This window comes from Puntigrus tetrazona, chromosome 17 (genome assembly GCF_018831695.1).
Source record: "Puntigrus tetrazona isolate hp1 chromosome 17, ASM1883169v1, whole genome shotgun sequence".
Classification (NCBI taxonomy): Eukaryota; Metazoa; Chordata; class Actinopteri; order Cypriniformes; family Cyprinidae; genus Puntigrus; species Puntigrus tetrazona.
Genome location: NC_056715.1, coordinates 8,517,312 through 8,544,311, shown reverse-complemented (window position 1 = coordinate 8,544,311; position 27,000 = coordinate 8,517,312). Strand labels below are relative to the sequence as shown.

Genomic DNA, 27,000 nt, shown 5'->3' with positions numbered 1-27,000 from the left:
AGACGCTAGCTCACTGGTGTGTGTACGGAAACCACACAGCTAATAAAGACAAGCGTGTACAAACAGACACACACATTGCCTCTGGCCTGTTTATTCTTAAATTATAACTTCTGAAAACAAAGCTGCAATTAGCGTGTCCCTAGAGAACAACAAATTTAGCCTGATCTCAGAGATGTTCAGCGTCTCTATGTGTGAATATTAACAGTTATGGCTATTTATCCAAGCGACCCGACATTTAAACGAACAATATCCGCTGTCAAAAGCTCTAATTTGTAGCTTCTTTTCAGCCATCTTGACAGATTGCAACTTAACTTTCAGTGATTTCTACAGGCTGGATGAGACTCTTAACACATACCTGCACATGGGCCAACAACATATCAAATCAAGTCCTACTTTAAGTTAAGTGGCCTTAACTATTACGTACTGACATCAAAAATAAGTACAATAACAAATAATCTACTTACGGTGTTCATATTGTATTGCAATGCATTTTTTTTTATCTAACATTAACAAAGGTTAATAAACGCTGTAAAAAATAAATTGCTTAATGTTGTTATTAAATGTTATAATTTGTAAATTAATGCATTAATAATAAGAAATGAGACCTTATAGCAAAGTACTCTGAATAAAAAATATATATATTTTAAATATCTTTTTGCAAATATCAGGGATATCTCAGGTTACCTCGATTGGCAATTTTTAACCCCCTTTAAAACACACACACAAACCAAAATCAATTTGAAGACAGAAATGAAAAAAAGCACACTTCCCATAGAAGAGGTCTATTCTAATCATTGCATGTATATATTTTTTTGGGGAAAAAAAAATTGTTGCTAGACCAGACAAGTGGGGGTAAATGAGCAATATGGCACAGACCACTTAAACATATGTTGGCAATCTGAAGGTGACATTTTTTTATTTCATTTTAAATCCGCAATTATAAGTGGAAAGCACTGCAGTTATGACAAAAAACCAAAGGCGTGAGCGTGTTACGTGTTAAAACGACACATTCAACAGCCCGGATCTCCAGAGACAGCTCAACAAAGCCCTTTAACCCTGTCTGATTCCTCTCATGTTAAAGTCCAAAGAAAACAAACAGGATTCAAACCCAAAGCCCCGCTAGAATCCTCGTTTCCCGGAGGACCCGAGGCCTCCTACCCTCGCTAACAACCCCTTCCTTGAAACACCTGCCCCCACGGCCCCTCGGTACCCCTGGCTGGGGCAGATATCAGGGCTATCCCCACATCACGATCGACGCTTTTTAATCTGTTATCGTCCTGATCATTATTGTGGTGCTGGGTATTATTTTGGCAGAGGTGTGTGTGTGTTTCTGGGATGCGTGACTAATGTTGCGGTCTGCTGCTCATTGCAGGCGGTTATCGTGTGCCACCATGGCAGCAGGCTCACAGTGCATAGAGACAATTGCTAATGAGACACAACCGGGAGCACTGGGGGACTGCAATGTGTGTGCTGCGGTGGTGGGGGGGGCATTCTGTCCCGCACCGTTCTACTACAGCCTCAAGGAGTTGTGGGATGGGAGAATCCTCTGGGGACGGAGCGGTTGATTTAGATTTTGTAAGAGGAAAAGGACGCTACCACAACGTCAGGCCTTGAAAGAGAGAGAGAGAATGTGATCCTAACATGTTTGTCTTAGAAAGGCAAAAAGTAAAGCAGGAACAGATTTGATATTCAAACTTGTTCATACATACAAGCTGCAATGGAGATGAAGGGGAAAGTGGGGGAAAAAAGCGAGAGCAAAAGCTACTCTTTCTTTAAAACCCCACTAACCACTGGGGCTCGGAGCTGCAGCGCTCGTGACCCTGCTGATCCTCCCCTGGGCTTTGGCATGCTGTATAGGCCTGCAGGTCTACAGCAGGTGCTGGACTGTTTAAACGGACAAAAGGACCCTCATCACTAAAAGCCATTTCATAATAAAGATTTACTCTAAATTATGCTTAAATATTCAATTCATTTACAGTAACTAAGAATGCAGCTGCCCTGTTACTTAAATAGTTGGCAGCTCTTGACAATAGTGTTTGTTTGTTATATAAGTGTCATACTTTTTTTTAATTATTATTATTATTTTTTTTAATCTAGCTCACTCCAAACTTTTAAGGGTTAAAGACCTTTATACTATTTCAAAAGAAATAATTCTTATATTGTTCTTTAACAACTTTTTGTCAACATTGATAATAAGACATAAAATGTTTCTCAAGCCCCAAACGAGCAAGTTATCATGTGTTGCTAAAGGCTGCAATTTCAGCTTTACCACCACTGGAATAAATACCATTTTTAAATATATTAAAGGAAACACTTCATAATATTATAATAATGATATTATACTTCATAACATCATAATATTACCGTTGTACTACATTTTTATTTACCCCTAACTTTCAAAAAGGAGTGTATGTAAAAATTAAATTGCAAAAAAAATAATGTTATGTCATAGTGATAGTTTTATTGAAAAACTGTCACTAACTATATAAATTATGCTATTATTAATATATTACTGGATAGGTATTATTCTTTTCTGACTCAAATGATTTGCTTCTTGAGCAACAATTTTGCTTCACCTTCATCAGGTCTGTCTCTGGAATCGAACCTATCTGTGGCTAGGCCTCGGCAAATCTCAGCCAATCATTTCACACCTGCTGCAGTGCACTGAATGAGGCCTGTCGACCCAAACAAACACATCACTGCAGTTATTGTGCATCAAAGACCCTGCTAACATCTGCTCACAGGAAATCCCCTCTGTCAGCAGAGAGAGAGAGAGAGAGAGAGAGAGAGAGAGAGAGAGAGAGAAAGAGGCGAACAGGTGCAGAAAGGTAGTCACCAGCATCTCTGAACATGCCCTGCAGTCACCACCTGGGGGCTCTGAATACAACAGCCAGATAGGAGGTCATCACACACGTATGTATGAACTCTGAGTAGTCAGCGGTACACAGTTATGCATGTTCTTACACACACAACGCTGGTATTTAATAATCATGGCAAATACATTTTATTCTTCAGAACTGCAGCATTTAAAGCATATCAGTGTCGTGGGCCACACGCTGCTGTCAATGCGTCCGTAGCTCTGGGGGGTATAACAATTTCAATTATCTTATTTTATCTTAAAATATGCTATTTCTTATTTAAAAATAACACGTCTATAGCATTCTATTGTGTAGAATGTGTTACTCAACAAAGTTTAATACTTATGACTGAGTTGTTCGCAATGAATCTCTAAACATGGACCATGATAACTGTAATAACACAATTAGAGGCGTTTGTAAATGTGGCTACCTGCATGCCACCCGACTCAGGGCTAAGGGGTGAAGTACTGGATGCCGTCAGTGATGAGGAAGATGATGAAGAGGAAGGAGAGCTGCCACCCTGTGGCCGAATCTCTGTGAGCTTCTTGAGCTTCAGATCCACATGTCTGCTGTTCATCACACCTAAAGAGAGCGAGAGAAAGGAAGAGAGGAAGAGTTATATGCAATAGGCCACTCGTCTCCAACACACAGATAAGCAGAGGACATGACAATGTTTGCCCTTAAGCAAACCGGCCCTCTCAACCTCATACACGCTCACACACACGGGAGAGATAGCAAGATGCTGGGAACTTGACACACCTGAATGTATCCCTTGACACTCGTATACACCTCATGTGAATTAAAAGACCTTTTACTGAGTTTGTAGTTCCCAATGCTCCCTTAAAAGAAGAATTTTTTTGAAAATAAAGCCAATCTCAGAGTCTTTCAATAGCACTTTTAGCGTAGCTTAGCATAGATTGTTGAATCTGATTGCACCAGAAGCATCTCGTTTAAAAATGACAGTTTCAATATTTTTTCTATCTAAAACGTGACTCTTCTGTAGTTACATTGTGTACTAAGCCTGACAGAAAATGAAAAATTTTAAACTCTTTGGTCATTTTTAAACAAGATGCTGATGACATCGGCTGAATGGATTCAAAAATGGTAAAACTCAACTTTTTTAACTCTGGGGGAGTTGGAGAATAAGCCAAAGTTGTTGTTTGCTGAGAAAATTACCCTATGTTTACCAAGCCTGTATTTATTTGATTAAAAAAAAAATAAAAAAAATAAAATAAGACTGTAATGTTTTAAATTACTTTACTGTGACCCTGTAAGCTGAAAGGTAATTTATATCACATATGATAAACAATGTGACATTCATAATACATGACAATTTTGACATTCACTGATTATGTAAAAAAAATCAGATCAACTAAATTTACATTATATATCATTAATATAATCATTACACAATCTATTACTATTTTAATTATAATTAATTGACTAATATTTAGTAATAAATATTAACATTAGTAACATTTAAAGGACGTAGTTATTCTTTTTCAGTTGTTCTATTGAAAGAAAGGCAGGAAAAACTCTAGAACTTGCTTTGTTGAGACCATAAAATAAGAAAATATAATGCATGGACTTTGTGAGCCTGTGTAGGTGTCACAATGAAGTTTGTACTGTACTGTTTGTGAATTAATCCTCTTGGGAATTAATCAGTGCTGTATATTTCCACACAAGATTTCTCACAGCTTCAGCTGCATACTGAGAGGGGAAAAAAAAAAAAAAAAAAAATCAATGGACACTTGGATAGACTCCACTTTAAACTCTATCCATTAATTTAGCTCTTATTCAAGAAGCTCTAGCTCTTGCCCATCTGTTTTTAGGTCTGACTTCTGACAGTTCTTTGTTTCCATCAGTGAGGGAACAATGTCAGATGAGCAGCCAAATATGCTTAGAGGGAACAGTGCTTGTGATTCCTTGGAAGTCATAACATCTCTTTCTCTTTAAATGAACAATGACTTCTAATTTGCTGTTCATATGCAAACATGCCTTTCAAATGTGTAGGTGCCTTTTTTTATGTTCGCCTTTATATATTCCAAGTCTGCCTTCTCTAATAACCTTTCACTAGCAGGTTTAGCCTTGCCCTCTCTCTCTCACTCTTTCTCTCATCTGGGCTAGAGATGAAAGTGAGGTGAGGAAGCTTTTCATGTGGGTCCTGTTCTCGTCTCCCAGCATCTCTCTCTCTCCTTAAAAAAAAACACCACAGGAGTCATTTATCAGGCCTCAGCACAACCTGGATAAAGGTGCAGGTGTGTGTGCATTGACCAACAGTTTTCACAAACACAAGAACCACATCCTCAAACTAATTAAAGTGTGCACCGTGATGGGTATCTATATGATCTTTTGTGTTTGGATCGGTTAGGTTTTTTCCCCGGCAGTCAATTGTTGCTGAAACAGTAACAAAACTTAAAAAGTCCAACTATACACATAAAATCTTGGGTACAAACCAGTTTACTGATTGACAGATAAATAATTCTCTTGAAATCAGAGGATGTCCCTTCCTTTCAGGTGGCTGCATTTGAAAAAATGTCTTGTTAGCAGACAGACAAGCTAAACCTAATATATAAAAAATGATCCAAGTACTTATTTGGAAATAAGCTGATTGTGACAATGTAAACTTGATGTGTTTTAAGAATTTATTTATTCACTTTAATTCTATTTTATTTAGTTTTCTTATAATTATATACCAAAGGATGGTTTAATTGTATTTAATTACAGCCAATCAGTGACCTTTAAAGCCTTAGTTGTGGACTAGTTTGTTCTACAATTTGCCTGATAACCAATAAAACCGTTAATCACTAAAAAAAATGTCTGGGCCATGGAAAAAGGTATGACTATTTGAGAGCTGAAATGTTCTAAAACAACTCATCACATTATGTTAGAGAAAAGCATTTTGTGTGTAATGATACATAGACCTTCTTTTCACAGTAACAGACAAAAACAAACCAAACAAAGAAACAAGCAACATAGACACTACACGCAAGTAAACAAAAGAGAAAGAATAATTCAGGTTTCCTCCAGATATCTCATAAGACTTCTTTAGAAAGACAAAAAACTAATTATTAACAACTTCACATCTCTTTGGCAGATATAATTGTGTTTGCCTTGAGAATATGTTCAAGTACTTTTTAATTAAACTAAGGCACAACACATTAAAAACATCAAAAAAATAAATACAAATAAATAAATAAAAATCTCACAGACAGAAATGTTATTAACAGGCACAAACCTTATTTAAGAAACCCACTTTTTTCTTATTGTTTTATTGAATTAAAAGATAAATTAATTCTAAAAGGTGTTTAAAATAGGAACTAATGTGACAAGAAAGAAACGCAAAATTATAGGGCTGCATAATTTTATATGTTGTGTTGCTTATGTTATAATGTTGAAAAAATAATAATTGTGATTTAAAAAAAACCATGGTGCATAATTTGGCAAAACTTTTGTAATTATATATTAATATGAAAACAAGAATAGTAATATTATTTTACTGTAAAATTACAGTTTAACTGTAAAATTGCAATACCAATAATGCTGAGCACTTCGGTTTATAAGCACTTAAAATCGTTTTTACTAGATTTCTTGTCCATATATTGGCAAAATGTTATAAGCAAACCAATGAAGAGAAGAGAGCCACTCAAAACACAGAACGCGCTGGATCCTGAGCAGCTCATGTGTAGAAGAACACTGCAGCATTTCCTTATGAAACATGCAGGGCATGGTATTTAATAATCACGTTAACAATTTTGGTGATATTTTGACTAATCATGCAGCCCGTTGTTGTGGCATGATAAAAGGTCAAAAGTCAAACAGACAGAAGTAGTTATAGACAGATAAAGCACTGCACGCTAATGCACAAACTCAGGCATGTAGTGTTGCACACACACACACATTCACACAAGCGCAGAGGACATGCAGTGTTGGGTTACCCAGAGCGGCCAGGTCACTGGCAGAGTTAGTAAAATCATCCTCCATTAGACATGAAGACGACAGTTCCTCCTCAGGGTTAGTATGAGTGACATCATCATCATGAGACGCCACCGCCTCAATATCACTCCTGCTCTCCTCATCCTCACCCTCCACACTCATCCCATCCACCACGTCTGTGAGCAAACAAACAAACAGGGACACCCCCCCCCCAAAAAAAAAGAGAAGAGGAAAGAGACAGAGGAGGTTAGTGAAGCGTTGAGTGTTAGTTCAGTATTCCAGCGGGAAAGGAAACTTTGCATGTAAGTAAAGAGTCAGAAAAACATTTGTTTAGACCCATTTAGACGTTCAAACAGTATTTCCTTAACAAAAAAGTTTGCTGCTGTCACATTGGGGTGTGTGTGTTTGAGCTGAGAGAAATCAGGCAGATGGCTGAGAGTGTCTGGCAGAGAGCTGAGCTTTATGTGTGTGTGTTGCATGGCAGATTTGGCCTTGACGGCAAAATCTCCTCCAGAGTTCCTCTTCCGCATCCACAGATCTGAATCCCACAGAGCCCTTGACAATACACACTCAATCCAAACACATCGATCTCATTCAGTTATATGGTAACCAGAGCAGAGTCGCACACACACGTGGCAGTTTGAATTTAAGTAAGAGACAAAACAAAGAAGAAAAAAATATGGCATAGACACAGATTTGGTTGGGGGGGGCGGTTTATATGTACAGTACTAATAAGTTAAGCTAACAAGGAAAGTATATAACTAGCATACTGGGTGTTTATTAGTACTGTACTCATAAACCTAATCCATACCTAAACTTTATAAGTATAAGAAAAAAACCAATGTAATTATTTTATTTTTTATTTTATACCATTACATTTTTTTCATTTTCAACTGGTAAACCGTTCAGTTATTTAAAAGTTTAGTTTTGATGTACAAAAAAAAAAAAAAAACAGTGCTGTGCTTCACTCTGAAACATAGTGAATATATTTCTGTAACTAAATCATACCCTTTTGCAATTTGAAAATTGCATTTCAGGTTATTTGGATTACTCGTTTAGACCTACAGGAAAATGCCCCATGATGCTCCTAGATAAATGCCTCAACAACCAGAGAAAAATAAAAGAGACGTTTATTTTAGTGTCCTCAATGCTTTTTTAAAAAATGGACTTTCATAGATACGCTGTGGCGCATACACGGGGTAGTGCTAAGCTAATTAACAGAACGTGTGCTGCTGGAGTTGGTGAAAGTTCTGCTGCCGAATGTTTTGCTCTACTCAGCTCGAGCTCTCTCAGAATTAGAGGCGAGTGTTTGTGTGTATGTGTGTGTGTGTGTGTGTGTGTGTTGGTGGGATTATGCGTTCTGCACGATAGGCCTTGTGCATCAAGCCTATAGCATTTCCCTCCAACCTGATTTTTAATGAGTTCTACAATTAGCAGAGTTCAACAGCCCGAAAGGCCAAATAAACCGTTTTTTCACCATCTTTCTTCCTCTCCCTCCCTCTGACCCGTTTTTCCTTCGCTCTGTCCGTACACTGGTTTGTCCGTCTCTGCGGGCCGCGAGAGGTATTCTGCAGCGTTTCTGAGCCACGGTAAACGCGTGATTGCAGAGGAGGGAACACTATTAGGCGGACAGGGAGAGGATGAAGAGAAAATGGAGGGCGTCAAAGAGTGCGAGATGAAAGAGATAAAAGGAGAGGAATATTGTGTCTCCCCTTGAGCTGTGAAATGGTACACACGGACATGAGCCGGCACAGAATTAGGCACAGCGGCTAGCCCGCTATGTTAACACCTCACGTATTAAACAAAACCTCGACGCGCCGCTAACACCCCTCTCGCTCGGTGTGCACGCGCGCTTTTAATTATACGCAGTGGCTAGCCACAACGCTAACACCCCTTGGCGTAAACACGTTTAATAACACGCCACAGCTGCCCGCTATGCTAATGCCCCACTGTTTCCGCACGGGCCTCCCAGTGGTTAGGGCTACAGTAACATGTCGTCTCATTGTCCTGTAATGTGAAATAAAAGAAGAAATGGCGGTTGATGATAACGCAGAACGCGGCGGGAAACCGAGCTGAAGGAGACAGGGTCTATAGGAGTCCTCTTTGGACAATGAGACGCTGATTACCCGGCATGGGTGTGTGTTATAATGACGGTGATGATGATTTGGGCCGTGTGGACTGGTGTGTGTGCGCGCGTGTTGGGGCATAGGGCAACATTGGCTGTCGCCAGAGTTTTCCTGATGTATTTCCGAAGGATTATGTGGGAAGCGACTGCCTGAACAAATGGAAGTGAAGCCCTCTGTGAACACCTTAAATTAGAGTTCAGAGTATGTGGGTGTGTTGGTGTGTTTCTTAATGTAATGCTCCTTTGGGCCTTGAAAGTAGACGTGTTGGTTGCCATTATGAAGTGAGCAACAAAATCGCTTTTTAAGGGCTGAAAGCCACTAATGGACACACGCAGCCTGCTCTTAATGGACACACACACACACACACACAAGCTTCATGAGCAAATTAAAAATCTCAGAAGCCAAACACTAGTACTTGGCATTAATGTTCTGAACATTTTCACAATGTTCTTGGGAGCCTTAAATAGCAAATGTCAAAAAAATATCAAAATCAGTGTTAACAGAAGTAAATAATGTAATGCTCTACTACTGTTTAGTGTTATTGGAAGATAAAACTATGAAATAATAATAGGCGTTAACTGAAATAAAGCTGAAATATAATTATAGATAGATAATAAATATCGGAAAAAAATAATTTCAGTTAAGGTTTTTAGTTAAGTTGAAGTATTAAAAACAATAATACAAATGTTAAATAAGTCAACTAATAAATTCTAAAAGTCCAAAAAACAAAAAATATACTACTAAAAACTCATAGCTGAATTTCTATGTAAATAACAATAACATAATATCCTCATATTGTTCCAAACTTTATTCCTTCTGTGGAACACAAAAAAAGACATTCTCAAGAAAGTTTCAGTGTTTTTTGTCTGTGTAATAAAAGTTAAAAGGGTCCCACTTTTGGACCCCATTTACCTTAATTGTATGGAAAATAGTTAGAACATTTTTCAAAATATTTTCTTTTGTGCTTTTGTCATACTTTTGAAACAATATGAAATTATGAATTTTCATTTTTGGTTGAAATATGGTTCAAGCGTCAAAATGTACATAGCACACACAAACACTGGGAAAATTGTTCATATTGGGTGAAACAGCCCATGCTTTTTAAATATGAATGAATTATAACCAACATTCTCTTGCTTAATACCATCGCCCAACAAGCATGATGCAATGTATTATGGAATAACCTTATTTAAGAAGGATGTAAAGCTGCTTTTAGATTTTCACCAAAGTAAGGTATGTACCCTTGGGAGCATGTCTACATAGACATCTCAGTATGTTTTGGAACAGAGCTTACGTCTGTGCTATTTCAAAGTGAACGCATGTAGATTTGTGTGTGTGTTCGCATGCTTATGAGAAAATGGCATGCATGCATGCGTGTTTATGCATTGTGAGTGTATGTGCGTGTTCGGCCTATAAAAGCCCCCCTGCACTCACCTCCAGCTGTCTTTGACCTTCCTTTTAAGTTGTTCCCAGCTGCACTACAGGCAATAGAGGTGGAGTCAGTATAGAGAGGCAGTTCAGCCATCTTTACTCCAGATCGAGCCTCCGCTATCAGCTGCCTGGCTCTCTCTCGCAGCTGCCTGCGCCGTTCTTCATCACGCTCCTGACACACACACACACACACACAGACAGAAGCAGAGGGAGAGGGGGGTTATTGAACGGGTGCCATCTCAAGTAATTGACAGAAATGCCATTTTCACTCCTCTCTCTCCCATCAGATCAGACTGATAGCAGCTTTTTTTACCAGTCAGGATGGAGGGTCTCTGGCACACAGGGAAAGAGCAAGAGATTCACTGCATGGTTTATTTGTCATTGATTCTGTATAGGTCCAGACATAATAAACCTGAGATATTTGCTGGTGTGTCATTTTTTGGCCTGACTATATGTTTAAGAGCGTTTTTTGTGTCCATCAACAAGAGTTAAAGACATAAATAGATGCATTAACCACTTAATCATAAGAAAGATGGAAAAAAAAATAGAGAGATGAGAAAAAAATAGAAAGAAAATCTCACTTGATCCAAACTTGAATTACATTTCATTGCAACATGTAATCACTAGATGTGCCTGACTTCTAAACATTTTAATTAAAAAAATGCTGCTAATTAATAACACATTATTGTAATTAGAACTGTAGTTCCAACTACAAAAACTAGTTCTAAAAGCAGAAGAGCACAGAGTGAATTAGCCCAACTGGTTACAAAAGTGTTAAGTCAATTAACCCCATTTCACCTGTTTCTGTGGACACTGCTTGTCTGAAGCCATTGTTCAGAAGGACAATAAGCAAAGAGAAGCAGATGAGGGAATCCCAGGAGCACTTTTCAGGGGTCCAGCCTGGGGGCCCTTGAGTCTCAGGGTAATTTGAACATGCAAGACAAAGCTAAGGCCAGGTTACACCTGAAAATACAGGAGAGCTCCTGCCAAAGCGGAATTGGGCAGATTTAGTATGAGTGTGTGTCTGCTGTGTTCTAGCAAAATGAATACATTTGCTCTAATTGGAGGATGACTTGGAATAGCCAATGATACGGAAGCAAATAAATTAAGCAATCAACATAAACATAACCACGTGTTCCTGTGAGCGAGTCTACCTCTACTGTATAAAAATGTATGTTTCGTTTGAGCTGTGAGGCTTTTGCCCTATGCTCCTCATACAATTTAACGTAATATAATTGTCATTCTTTCTGCAGCTAAAGTCTAACATGCCAAATGATCTGCTCAACCTTGCAGGTATCATCACACACAACCTTCGACACACTGTTTTACATACAGCGATTCAGGGCTAGGCTAGCCATTAGCACAGAAAATGAGATTCCTTGTGTGTGCGTGCCCAAAGGGTAGGATTAGCACCCGGCCCAGTGTAAACTGCTTTTAGGCAACTCTGGAAATGTTCTGTAATACTGTAGTCAAGGAAAATTAACAAGAGATGAAGAACAGCAGCAGACAGAGGAAAAGGAAGATGCGTCAATCCACACAGACTAAGTGCTGAAACATTTAACAGAAGCATGAATTGGGCAAATCTGTAAAGGGGCAGACAGATGCTTTATGAAGTTGGAAATGCATGGTATACCTAGAATAAATGCTGATTCACATTAAATGGATGATAACACTGATGGTGAAAAAAAAGACATTGAAATGCAGTTCAGTAAGTGTTTTCTTAACTTAAAAAAAAAAAAAAAAAAATAGAATAAAATTCTGGCCTGTATTTTAACACAATTTTTTAAATTTTTTTCCCTGAACTGAATAAGAGTTTTTTTACTTTAAAATATGGTTTTGTATATTATTATATGTATATTCATTAATACATTAACATTAAATAACAATAAGAAATACCTTTAGAAGACTACTTATTGTTCAGTTCTACATGTGCTTATATATATTTTAATTTATAAATAAATGTATAAATAACATTAAACTAGAATGAAAAATGCTTTAAAAAAACAATATTAACTTCTGAAAAATCTGCTAAAAAAATTACTGTTAAAGAAGTGAAAAGTAATCAGACTGATTATTATTAAAAATTACTATTATTGAAGGATTTAACATAAATTCAACATAATTTTTTGGAGATTTGTATTGGTAAAAAATCCAAGAAAGGAACAGTTATAAAAGTGCAAAGTCAAAATGCTTGGATGAAAACAATCACTGAGAGATACAACTGGACTCCTCAAATGAATCAGCCTTGCACACTGTGCAGAATAACCACTGTGGAACGATCCATTTCTACAGCAGCAATGAGGTGTGAAACTGTCTGTCCTCTTATGAAGAGATTTCTTTAATGACTCTCTCTTCAAATGGACTTCAAGTGGCTCTTCTTCAGCTACACTGAAGCTTGACCGTTCAGTCTGGACTCTCCAACTGGGCTGTGCTTGGAGTGAGAGAAAGAGGGAGAAAAAGGAAGAGGAAGAGAGGGGAGAGAGATCAGTGGCCCATCCAACCTCCCAGCTGCAGATCTCTAAGGATAATGAGGGGATCCACAAGAACGAGTGAAGTAAAAGAAAGAAAATCATCAGGGGTGGCAGAAACGATGACAAAGTCATAGTTAAAAGTGGAGAAGAAAGCATGGTGTGTGGGAAGACTTCACTTCATCTTTTGGGAAGTAAAAAGGAGGGAGAGAGGTGCAAAAGCAGATAATGGAAGGCTGTCGCCCTTATTCTAGACAGAAGATCCAGGGAGAGAGGGGGTGGGCGGCAGAGCTGAGCCCCAGACAGAAGCACTCACAGTGGGCATGGGGTCCGGGTGGCTGCCCCAGTCTGGCTGCTCTTTTGGAGGGGGCTGGAGGGTGGGTGGGGGCTGCGAGGGTGCAGCGAGCCATGGAAGGAGTCGCTCGGCTGGGCACACACACAGGCTCAGGGCCCTGGCGCTAACACAGCCGTGCCAGCCAGCCAGAGACGGTGCCAGCCAGTGAAGCACAAACAGATATATTTGTCATGACACACTGAGTGTGCAGAGAAGGGGAGGGCCACGTGCGCACTTGCACACACACAAACACACACACACACAGAGCACAAGCAAGCAGCGCAGAAGAAGAGAGGGTTTAGATGTTTAGCCAATTCAAAAGACACACACGCACAAACATGTATATGAATGGCAATCATTAGTAATTTATCGATTTTGGTTCTGATTCGAGTAACTATTCTTTTTCATTTTGAATATGCTCTGAAAACAATTCTTTCTTGCCCTCAGCAGCCTGCTTGGCCGGTTTTAATTTGCTCAGACAACACGATATAGATTTTTTGGTAACACTTGTTAACTATTAACTACAACTTTTTAAAATTATTATTAATTTGCTGCTGATTAATAGTAAGGTAGTTGTTAAGTTTACTGGGTAGAATTAGCACTAATAAATGGCTTCAAATATTCTAGTTATGTGCATGCTAATAAGCAACTAATAGGTGTAACCGTAAAATAAAGCATTACCATTTTTTATAATAAATCAGCTTCTTTTAAATGTATGTATAATTGTTTTTATTCTAGTTATCTGATTCAAATGTATATAAATATCTTTTAATACAATACAGTATATAATAGAATTATATATTATTTAAATTGTACCATAATATATATATATATATATTTTAAAAAATCATACGCTTACAGGTGTGTTTGCGGACTTTTCAAAGTGCAATGATTCACTTGAAAGTTGATTGCTGATAGAAATTAAGATAATGGCGTGAAAACCAACGAGGCCGCGTTGACGTCACCGCTTATAATAAAGAACCGGTTTTTAAATCCCAACCCTACCTGCTTATGAACTCATCCAAACAGTAGACAAATAACCAAACCCAAGTATTCAGTGCGTTCACAAAAGCAATCAAATATGAACGCTTGAGACGCGTTCAAGAAAATGAAAACACTGTCACGTCTTGGGCTCATCAGCCCTCTCTCTCCGTCCTTTAGAAAGTGACCTGTGAAATAAAGAGACTTCCTTGTCCTCTTCACCTCCCTCTCTCTGCACTGTCTGTCAAACCCTACTCTCTTTTATTCTTCCTTCTCTCCCATTTCTGTCCTCTTTAAATGGAAAATACAGATCGTCTATGATCTGTCCCCTGGCTTCGTGGTCTGTAATGAGAAAACTTCACCTTGTGTCCCCGGCCATTCTAAAGGAAGCATTCGGCTGCTCCCGTTCACAAATCCAATTATATGTAGTCGAGAGAAAGCGAGGGAGAAAGAGAGAGTGCGAGCGTACAGAAGGGGAAGCGTTGGCTGGACGGACGGGGCAGCTTTTTCTCTGTAATGTGGCCTCTGCTTGGTGTTGAGGTGTCAACTTAAAATGCAAGTAGTTGAGCATCAGCTAATCCTACAGCAGCCTGCTTTAGCCCCCAGCCAAACGAGAGCGAGAGAGAGCAAGAGCGAGAGGGAGATGCCACCGTGGCCTTATCGCTGGGCTGCAGATGTGGTTCCTGGATCAATGCACATACACCACGATCAATGCATTTGATAAAGAATTAAGAAGAAAACTGTACATGCTATCAAAGGCCGTTGTACATGGCATAATTATGCTTCTGCATGTGTGTAGATGATACTGGTGCGGAGCGAGGGCGAACAGATAAATAGAGAGATAGAGATAGATGTCTTACGGGCTACACAGCCTGCCCTTAGCACCCGGCTCTCTCACACACACACACAAAAAAAACCTGTCAAACAGTTACCAAACCATTTCGCAGGATGGAAGGATAAAGGCTGTTGGCCAGGTTTGTCCCTCAGAAAGACATCTGGCATTTAACGTAAAAGCATATGCACAGCTCATGAGGGCATCTGAGACATTCCCATCACGCTTTCGGTCGGAGTATGAACAAAATAAAAAAAAAAAAAAAAAAAAGCATGGAATTACTACCAAACAAAACATGCTTATTTCAATATACCACTGCAGAGAGCCAGAGGAAAGAGGTTAGAGAGACAGAAAGAGAGCTATGTGTCATTACTACTCACACACACACACACACACACACACAGAGACGAATGTGGGGAGTTGGAAAGACAAACCCTTAATGCGGGTGAAAGAGTAGTAGATGAACAGGTTGAGCAGGCGCTTTGTGTGTGTGACTAGGAAGAAAACTTTGCCCTGTACATGACAACATAATTACCCGGCAGAAAGCCATTCACTGCAAGCTGTTTTTTTTTTTACAGAGTACAAACAACACACACCTGCTTCAGTCAACATGAAAGCTAGGCTGTTTCCGTAATGTGACGTGTTTCTGGGCGTAAGAACATTGGATTTATAGATATGATGAGGGGGTTGAAAAAGCTGTTAACAGCAATGTTGTTGGAGAGGATGTGAAATTTATGACTTTTTAATGTTCACCAATGAATTGTACAACAATGAAAAATGAAATTAACATATTGCTCTTTCACTGACTTTTTTTGTTATTTTTCTGCTGACATCACTTAAAAAACAGTAATCAAAAACACAGAAAGTATAATACTGTTAAATACTGCAAATTCAAATTAATTTTTTTTTTTAATACATTTTTAAATGTGTTGGCAAATTTGAATTATCAACAGCCGTTATATTTCTACTCTATTTTCTTCATTGTCACAGGATCCTTCAGAAATACAAAAATATTTTTTATTATTAATGTTAAAAATTAAATATTTCTGTGGAAATCTTACTAATCCACATTTTTTTACTACAAATTATGTAACAGTATATGCAAAATAATTTATTGTGTCCTTCATGAAATAAAATATTTTATTTTGACACTCTTTAAATGTTAAACAAGTGGTAAACCAACTAGTTGTGCATTGTTTTAGCAAACTTTTGTTCACCCTGGCTCCATTCTGATATGTAATGCCCACTTTTCAACATCCAATCAGTTTCTAAAACAAAATTAAGCCCAAATATCAAGAATAAAATTTTCTCTACATCTGTGAATATCTAGTTCCGCTCAAAAATATATCAGTTCACAGATGTAAAACAGACCGCAACGCATATTCAAGAAAGTAAATAAGGTCAATTGTTAAATGTATTGTTAACTTTAAAAAGTTTGATCTCCTTCAGTCTTTAGCAAGACTTGGAGCATGACCATTAAAAATGTATTAATGCGACAGAAAATCAACAAGTTATTGAAAAACGTTGTATTAATGCTTGTACTTACTTACTTTAATTAAAGTGTTCAGACAGACGCACAAACGCTCTTAGCACTCTCTCTCTCTCTCTCTCTCTCTCTCTCTCTCTAAACAAACACTTTTCAGTTCCGACTGAAATAACTGGATTAAACAATTGCAATTTCATATCAAAATGAACTTAAACTTTAGGCTTTTATCCTTCATATTTTATTCATAGGAGACCGACTTATGAATGAGGTTAAAAACTGAAAGGCTGTAGAAAAGAGAGAAAGGAATGAGGTAGTGGAAGAGAAGAAAGAAGAGGTTGTTGTGGTGGAAAGGGAGAGAGAGACAGAAAAAGAGAGAGACAAGGGGGAAAAAAAGAGGAGACAGCCCCACTGAGAAATGACTGTGTGTGCGTAATGCCGGAGAGAGCAGTGGCTTGATCACAACTCATGAAGAGATTGGAGGGGCGTCTCTCTCTCTCTCTCTCTCTGTCTAACAGTTTCTCTGTTCCAACCAACCGCTTTGATCTCCACACACACAGCCCTTCAACTACCTTCTATCCATTCTGTTTCATTAGACGAGAATCCACCAGAAAAAGAAAGGTTTCCAAACTAAAAAGACAATCGGAATGCAGCGCGAGAAAGCCTGTGTAGTCACGTCAGCATGTTAAAATGCATATGGAAGGCGCAGCCACGGTTCCTTTGAAAGTCTGAGGGAATCGTTTGAGGGCGTCAGACCCAAAGAACAGAGAACAGGAGGACGACTGTGGCCTAATTGGCCCAATTAACTCCGAGTCTCTGGTGCTTGCTGGGACAATTGGTCTTCCCCGGGCCTTCCCACTGACTCTCACGCATCAGAGGCGTGCCGACGCTAACGACTGTGGACTACAGAGAGAAAGAGAGAGAGCGATCACTGCAGTACGTGGTGTGTTAGCGCTGACAACTGATTTACATTAAACAAGTAACATATTTGATTACGCGTTGATTTCATGTCTGACGCCGCGGTTAAATGAGGCTGAAAAACTGAGTGTGATAGAGGCAGCGGTTTGCCTCAAAACACACACGCACAAGCGCACAGGGAGGCCACCACGAGTTCAAAGGTTTGCTCCGTCTCTCTCTGAGAGGGAGGGTCACGGGCGGCTCTGAAAAGTCACCGCACTGTCACACAGAGAGGACGGAGAAGAGAGTCAGGAGGGTGAAGCAGGGCCTCGTCGGTAAAAATCAAACACAGTCCAATTAAACTAATCATAACGAGCCAGTGAACACGAGGAAGCTCACCTGGAATCTTTTCCCTCTATTTTCCCTCCCCCTCTCCTGCTCTCTTTCTCTCTCTCTCTCTCTGTACCCTCCATAATTACCCTGGCCAAAGCGCTGTGAAATTACTGCACTGATCAACTAATGCTTGAGAAAATCTGAAGAAACGCACTGTCCCCTTTTTCTGACTCCCTCCCTCCCTTTTTATGATTTAAAGGACTACATAAATAAAAATTATTTCCCCTCACTATCGCTCCCTCTCCCCTGCTTTCTCTTTATCGAGGACTGAAAAAGAGGAAAAGGAAACAGAGGAGAGATTCTCTTCACTTTATTTTCAAGGGCTCGCCAAAGAAAGAGTGAAATTAAGTGGGGAAGAAATGTTTTGGGTTCAGTGTAAGATAAAACTCACAGAAACCGCTGCATATTGTAACTGCAACAAAATACATTTTCATTTATGCATCAGTTTAAAAACCCACAGTGTAACAGAACCAGGCAGTAAAAATTGCAACAAAGCAAGACTAGTTTGAAAGAAACACTTTCGAATGTAAAGTTTTTAACAGTTTGCCATAACAATATAATTCTGGTAATCAAGAAAGGACTGTCTGCATGCACCAAACCAGTGTTGTTATTGTAAGATAAAACGTTTAAAATCAATTTTCAATAATTGAAATAAAGCTGAAATAAATTAAAATATAAACAAACATCGATAAAGTTTCATATTAAAGTACTAAAGTTACTAAATTTAAAGAGATCATGCTTTTAGTATTTAATTGTGTTAGTTAGCTTTTAGTTAGAGCCCTGCATTGTTTGATTGAGATTAACTGGAATGCAACTGTAATGAAGTTAATTCAAAATGCTAAAGCAAATTCTACAACAAAGAAAGATAATGTATGTGATGCATAGCCTTTTATAACTTCTACATTCACTCTAAGTGTTGAATGAGGATGAGATTTAATTATTTTGCTGTAGTCAATACTACACGATAAATGTTGTCAATAGCAGTTAACTTAAACCTGGAACATTCCTTTAAGAGTGTATGTGTATACTAGAATGAAGGGGGGTGTTGTGCCACTGCGCTTTTTCTAATTGTTCATTAATTAGCGATTTGCTCTCACCAGGAGGTGAAGAACATGAGAGCGCCTCAGAGGTTTGGTTCTAATGGATTGTGAAGGCCACCTACCCATAGTACAATGACCAATACTAAACAATTTATACCGTCATCCTACTATCAAAGGCCTAAACATACACATATACACAGAGTTAGCAAAGAGTAAGAAAGTAGGAGACAGAAAGTGAAGAAGAGAGAAAGAGAGAGAGACAGAGGTGGCAGACCTAAGCAAGAGAGCCAATGCAGCACAATGGAGCACAATTAACATGGCATGTAAAAGAACAAGAGAAACACACACACATATACACAGAGCAGTTCTGATGAGAGGGGTGGGCTCACTGATGGGCCCGCTGAAACACACCACTGACCGAGGACAATGACTGGCCCGCTGGCCATTCTACACACTCTCACACACAATCAAGTCTGTATGCTAACTGCTAACAATATTGTACACATGAAGAAGCAGTAGAGCTTCATTTAAAAGAACCCTTTTACAAATATTTATCCTGTTGAAAGGAGGGGCGGGATATCGAAAGAGTAACTGCACCAAGGCTGCATTTATTCAATTAAAATCACTGTAATTGCCTTAATATCAAGCTGAAAATTAACTGTCAGACTATTCAAATACTCCTGTTTATATATATATATATATATATATATATATATATATATATATATATATATATATATATATATATATATATATATATATTGTAAATGTAAAATCCCCACCCAAAAAAAAGCACAGCATTTCGGCCCATGCTAAAGTGTGCAACTGAAACGCTCACTACATCCCAATGACTTCCCTCTCTCTCTCTCTTTCTCATTCATCCTCACTTTCACCCCTCCATCTCTATCTCTGCTTTGAAAGAATGGAGCAAGTCTTAATTTAATTAAAATATTCCCTCTGCATGCTAAAGCGTAAAGTCTCTTCTTAGTGGAGGAGCTTCATGCAGAGGCCATTGATAAGATAACAGGGCCTACTAATCAAAACAAGACATCAACTAATCTAATCTAAATCACTAACAATTACCAGCGTGCCAAGCCACGCTCCCTTTTGATCAATGTTTTCTATTAAAAAGTGAAACAATTCAATATTCTGGCACGCTAATGCACTGAAGCCTCATTAGCACATCGTCCTTGGGATGGAGGCGCTGCAAACGCACACACAGACGCTAATTCTTGGTTAATTTACGGGACGAGGACCATCTCCCCTTCATCAGAGCGCAGAGGACTTTTGCAGGAGAGAGAGACTATGAAACATTTTTCTTTGAAATTTATGGCAGCATCACACTGAGGTGCTTTCCTGTTCCTGTTCTTTGCTTTCTTATGCATTTCATTCAAGGGCATCTCATTTCCTTTTAAAATTCATACAGCAAAACGTCTGAATAAATCCGCCACACGCCAGATATTTCATCATGTCCTGAAAACCCTTCCCCCATGGTTCTGTATGTTTATGCCATTGCGTTTCACACTATTCTTCCTCTAAAACAGGATGTCAGGAGAACTGAAATGTTATTCAGATGTGGCCTGAGCTTTTTGACGTCAAGTGTCAGCCGTCCTGCAGTACTGAGCTCAGTAGAGCATGTTTATTTAGCGTTTGATGTTCTCTGACTGGTCACTTCCTACATCACTACCTGGAGTCCTTGAGTAACCCTTAAAGACCTGTCCTGTGTGAAATGAGAGACTCTAGCATGCAGGCTCTCGGCTACAGAATAATATTACTCTCTATTACTTCCTGTCTAACGGAGTTGGGAATAGTGTTAAGAACTAATGCAAGTGTGTATATGCACTTATCAATATGTATATGGAAGAGCTTGTCACAAGGATTGTTATATTTAAAAAAAAAAAAACTCTATTGGGAAAATCCACAGTTGAAACATTAAAAAAAAACACTAAATGGTTAACGTTTACAGAAGGGTTTGAGTTTTAGTCATAACTATAATTACCTGTATATACACAACCATTCAAAAGTTTCAGAAAAGACACATTAAGTTAAATTAAATGGAATCTTTCTGTAAAGTATTGCCCAGAAATGCTTTTTGAGGCTAAAGTAATGTCTGTTGATGCTATTATGTAAGCAAAAGTGTCTGTGTGTGTGTGTGTGTGAGAACTCACATCAATAACCTGTGGAGTGTGTGTAGGTGACTGTGCATTAGTGGTGCTCTTGCTTCCAGCCTTCATGGCAGCATCTCTACGGGCCTGTTCCAGTAGCAGCCTGGCCCTCTCCTTTAGCTCCTCTTGACGAGACAGGACCTTCTGCAATCCACAAAAAGAGGTTGTTATTCAATTTTGAGTGTAACAGAGTTTTACTTTGTATTACCACTTTGCATTAGCATGCTCTGTTTCACCTTCTCTTCACTGGTGTTAGACACTGGGGCGGGTAAGACTTCCTGAAAAAACACAACAACAAAAAACATAACATAAGAACAAATCTGTGGATTCCCTATCAGCCTATATGTTGTGAGAGTCAGATTAGCATCTCTTCAAGCCTTGCTCTCTCATTACGGGCTCCATCAGGCAGCTGATTGGTACGGCATTGATTCTGACAGCTGAGAGGAGATATAGTGACGTTTGCTCCTGATCACTGTTAACATCACGGGTGTAAAACAACCATATGAAGATGGTGCCAAGTAACTGTCGCCATGGTAACGCACCTCTCATGTCACAGCTGAGGCCTTGATGACATGTCAAAACAAAATCAGGACAAATCTAAGCTGGAAAGTTATTCAGTGGAAGGAATGACAGTGATACATGGCGAGAGTGTGATAAAAGTTGGTTGTGCTGCAATACCTGCAACTGTGTGTGTGAATGTGTGTGTGTGTGTATGCTGTATAGATGAGGAGAGGCTCTCATGCGGAACACGCTATAACCCGTGTCAGTATTAGAGCTGCAGGCGGGACGGCCTGAACATAATGACATGCCACTCCGAGTGACACGCGGCTGCTGTCTGTGCCGATCAGGCGTCTCACAAAATGGCAAAAATATCAAACATGTAAAAAGCTTCAAACAGTTTTATGTGCTTTGATTTTATATGGCAGCTTTTCCCGTTTAAGCTGTAACTGCTGTTCTGTTGGGAGTGTTCAGGGCATTATTCATTTAACGCGCATGTTTATCTACCTAAAATTGTATGGTCTGTGTATATATGTAAGCTTGCTTGTGTTTGACCATTTGTACTGTGCTGTTTGGCCATTTTGACGAGGGTTAAACAGGGTTCTTGCACTTTTTGACCAATGAAATTCTATAATGTTTCCATCACTTTCCAGTCATTCATGACAACTCTTTTAAATAATTTTACATGACATGCACAAAGTGTCATTTCTAATCAATTAAACACTTTTAAACTAAGTGTAAGGTCTGAACATTTTGAAATTTCTTGATAATTCCAGGTTATCCAGAATCTTGGGAATGAGGGTTGTGACATTAAAAACTGATGACTCAATTAATTAATACAATTAAACTTCTGATGCAGAATTACAATTTCAAGTAAAGTAAAATAAGAAATGAAAAAGTGAAAAGAAGTTTTATCATCTTAGAGAGAAAGAAACATGGGTATAATGAGAAAGAATAACATATATAAAATGGTAGATGGAGAGAAAGAGTGATAAAACAGTAGCATGATAAAACAATAGATAGAATCACAGAATTATAGATACAATCAGAAAATGACAGAACGACAAAACAGCAGTATACCACAGACAGACAGACAGAATGAGATAGGATGAGATATACAAAACTATACAAAAAGATTTAATGAACATGCAACAGAAAGAGTGTTTGTAGAATTTGAGAATAGAAAGAAAGACAGACCGAAGTTTAAATAGAATGACAGAGCAAGAGACAGCCAAACAGGTAGATGGGTAGGTAGGTAGATAGATAGACATTTTGTGTGTGTGTTGACATTTACCTGTGTGAGTTTAGGAGGTATGTGTGTGTGGTTGGTCTGGGCACTGCTGTCTGAAGTGCTGTCAGATTCAGAGTGGCGCAAACTCGCTCTCTTCTTCTTGATAAGATCAGTGTCTCTGTTATACGTGAAGCCCAGTTTGTGTGTGTTCGTTAGAGAAGACTCGGTCCGCCACGTGGGCGACCCAGACTCACTTGGTCTTTCACCAGAACGGGGGGGCTCGTGCTGCTCCCTCAAGTCTCTGGTGTCAGCAGCGGTCAACCCACCCAACTGCCCTCTCTCCTTTTCTCTCTCCAGCCTATGAGACAGATCACCCATGTCCAGTGTATCGGCTTTGAGGAGTTTTTTCTGTTCTGCGGCAGGAGGCTGGCTGGTGGAGGTCTCCAGGCTGGTTCTGGTGCTTTGGGCGGGTCGTGGATGAGGTTCAGTGACCGCTGTAGCTGCTGGAGAGTCACGGTCTGCTGTAGTCGCTCGTAAAGATGGAGCTACATCTTTTAGAACTTCCTCTGGGGAGGCAGATAGAAAACCAGATCCCCCAGCTGTCATGACTGACTTCACTTCTTGCTCTTCTTTAACACTGTGCCCACCATTGGTTGCTGCAGCACCCTGATTGTTGGGCTCCCGGTGAACGTCATTAAGTTCAGCATAGAACTTGTCTTGGTCGATAGAACTGTTTGTATCCGTTTCAAAGTCTCCAACTTTGTATGTGCTACGACTGCTATTAGCTTCGATCTGCACAACATTGAGTTCCTCGCCGCTGAAATGCGCCCGGATCTGATACAGGTACGTCATCACCGTCAGCTTATCCGGGATCGCCAGTAGAACCATGTCAGATGGCTCCAGAAGCCGAGAAATTCCCAGACTGGCGAAGCCATCATACGCCTGCATACACAGAAAACAGATGATGTTTAAGATGCAACAAAAAAGGAGAATTGACGGCATAAAAATTGATCGATTTCATTTCAGTATTAAAACTAAAATAGGTTCTGGGTAAGACAATAATTCTTCAAAATAAAAAATATACAAAAATTTGGGTCTGACAATTGTTCTATAAAATAAATGAACAAACAAATGAAGAATAATTAATTAACCAACAATAGAATATATGATAGAACACGACAGAATGACTGGCAGATAAATAAAATGTATGATATAAATTGATATCTTGAAAATAAAATCTGCCAAATAATTCAGCAAATTAAATATCTTATAATTCTATCAAATAGAAAGTAAATAAATACAATAAATCTGAGTTAGCCTATGTGGCTTTATAAATGGATTAAATGAAAATAAATTAACAACACAAAAGACAAAGAAAAAAATAATCAAAACCAATTTCTACTCGGACTTGGAGTATAGTGGGTGTTAATTAAGTGGAATTAGTAGCGTATCAGTTGAAAGCTAAAGGTAGCATAAAAGTAAAAGGGACAAACAGGGTGGAGGTTGAAGTTTGTAAATCAATGATAGGGTGTAGGGTGAAATAGTAAACTGTAGGGTGTTGAGTGGGATGGAAGGCCAAGCTGTAGGATGAAGGGAAAAGGGGAATGCCAGGGTAAAGGGTAAAGGAAGAAGAGGGTTTGTAGGATGATGGGAGGGAGAGGTAGTTAGGGTGTAGGGTGCATGCAGGAATTAGATTTGGGATAAGACAAGCTGGGATCAGTAGGATGCGGCAGGCGGTGACAGCTAATGTCAAGGATGGTTCTCCATGATAAGAGAGCACGATACCAAGAAACACTAAACTAATCCTGCCTCAGTCTTATCGCATACATCTCCCACTCGCCCTCCTTCCATCTCTCTCACTTTCTCCCCCTTTCCGTCACTCTCTCTCTCGGCAGTGAGTATAATTGCACTGATTTGTCCGGTTGAGGAGAACAGGCAGATAATCAAACAGCCAAACTCAATCCCTGATCAGGAGATAGAGGGAGAGAGACAGAAACGGAAGGAAGAAGTGAAAGTAAACTGGCTGACATTATCGCCATAATCCACCGAACGAATGAAAGAAAAGTTACTTTCTTTTTCTCTTAAGAATTTGAGAATACAACAGTATAAAGAAAAGCCTACAAATTAGTCTTCTGTCTCGCCCCCGATTCGCTTTATCAGAGCCGCCATCAGAGCCGAGCTGATGGCCGAGAGAATTTCACCCCGTTGACGAGAGTTGACTATTGTCTCAACCTCTGTCGCTTACCCATCTACTGACTTTATCAGGTTTGTCCCCTTTATTGGCGTGAGTGAGAGAGAGAAAGCAAGAGAAAGGGAGGGGAGGGATAATCAAAGGTAAGCCGATTCTCAATTTACAATTAATCACATCTTTCTTTCTCTCCTGCCTTCTCTTTTTCCTGTTTGCTGGAGGCTAACAATAGCAATGGTGATGCAGACCTTTGCAGAGTGAGGGAAATGTAAGGTACTGACAGCTGAATAGAGGAAAAAGGGAACAAATAAGGGTGGGAAAACAAAAAAAGTCTGCAGGTATGTGTTGTTTGGGTATTAACTCTAAAGAAAGTGTATAATTGGTGAAATGAACGAAACTAAACTGTCTAATGCTGAAGCAGAATGTGGCACATATTTAAACTGTTTCTTTCACACGTGGGGAAAAACAAAACAAAACTAACAAACAAAACTCGGATTTGGTCCAAAGTAATTAAAGGAAATTATTTTTTTCCTTTTTTAAAAGCTTAGCAATGGAACACTTCTTGGAGTAAAAATACAGTAAAAACAGTAAAACTATTATTACTACAGTTTACAATAATGTGCACTCCATTTTAAAAACTTTTTTTTCCCCCACTTTATTAGGACAGGATAGTCACTTAGACAGGAAGTGAAGTGTGAGCGCGGGAATGGGAAAGGTCCATGAGTGGGACTTTTGATGCCTGAAACGCAACCCCGCTATTTGTTGGAGCGTTGCCCATGAGGCTACTGGTGCCAACAACAACAACAAAAAAGTAATTTATTCCTGTGATGACAAAGCTTAATTTTCAGCAGCCATTACTCCAGTGTCACATGATCCTTCAGAAATATTTATCTGAAAACAGAGTTGGTGCTGCAGAAAAATTTCTTCTTACTAAAAAAAAAAAAATTTTTAAAATATTTTTTGCAAAATGTATCATTAATTTTCTTCTAGAATATTGTGATAAATGTGAAAAAAATTGTTCACAAAAATAATGTTTATTTGAAACTGGGACATATATAATATATTTACTGTCAACTTTGATCAATTCAAAATCATACCTGGCCCAAACTCCTGACTGGTAGTGTATAGAACACATTTAGTAATAATAATAATAATAATAATAATAATAATAATAATATTAAGGATGGTAAAATATTGTTAAACTTATTATATTATAATACTTATTATATAATTTTATATTGAATTACATATATTATAAAGAGTGCATGTATCAATATCTAATAGAGAGAGCATTAAGCTGCATGGGAGAGGGGGAAAAACAGTGAAACAATAAATGTGTCTCTCAATCTCATCGCTCTAGTCTTCAAAACAATCATGTAAACAGCAGTTTGTGTGACAGAAACCCAAAACATGCTTCTGACAAACTGTGTTTAAATAACTACAAAAGCCATTTATTCAGAAGTCTTCTGTTTGCTCTCTCTGTGTATAAATGATGCAGCAGCACTAATAACCCGTGTGAACTGTGCAATTGTGTGTTTAAGACTTTCTCTTCCTGCTCCGGTCGAGTCAGCCCTTCCCCCGCGCTAAACGCACAATGAAAAGCGTTTTGTTTTGTGAATGACATCGCTGAATGATTGACAGGTATCCATCGCTGTCAGTCACAAACGGAGCCAGAGGGGCTTTTCCCCCCTGTCCGCACATTTATCGAGGAACACAGGAACACATACACGCACGCGCACACGTGCACGCACAGATCAGATATCATGGGAAATTACTGCTAGTCTCTCTCTAGACACACACAGAGAAAATAATTCTTTTCACTGCCTGTATGACCAAACCATCCTCTCCTCTCCCCTCTGCTATTGATTGCTCTTATCTGTCATATTTCAATGGAGATTATTGCAATCACGGCTGGGCCAGAGAGGGTCGCGCTGATTCTATCACATGGAAATGAATGCAGTTTATATAAATGTGTGTGTTTGTGGCTGTATAGAGAGTGCTCTTAACCTCTTCAGCGTGGGATAGTCATTTATTGTTGAAAGAGAGCGAGAGGACGCACTCTTCGCTGTGTCGGAGAGAGGAAAAAAATGCCTATATGATAGTCCCAGAACGAGAGAGAGCAGGAAATGAACTCAGGAA

General features: G+C 38.9%; 1 protein-coding gene across 1 annotated transcript in view; it reads right to left on the bottom strand.

Annotated features, from left to right (window-relative positions):
* The window catches only part of ehbp1 (EH domain binding protein 1), a 110,727-nt gene that overhangs the window by 29,415 nt on the left and 54,312 nt on the right, over positions 1-27,000 (bottom strand). Inside the window, 6 exon segments of the mRNA XM_043262698.1 lie at positions 3,289-3,440; positions 6,797-6,970; positions 10,355-10,523; positions 20,948-21,088; positions 21,181-21,222; positions 22,737-23,615. Coding sequence (XP_043118633.1) covers positions 3,289-3,440; positions 6,797-6,970; positions 10,355-10,523; positions 20,948-21,088; positions 21,181-21,222; positions 22,737-23,615 — 1,557 coding nt within the window.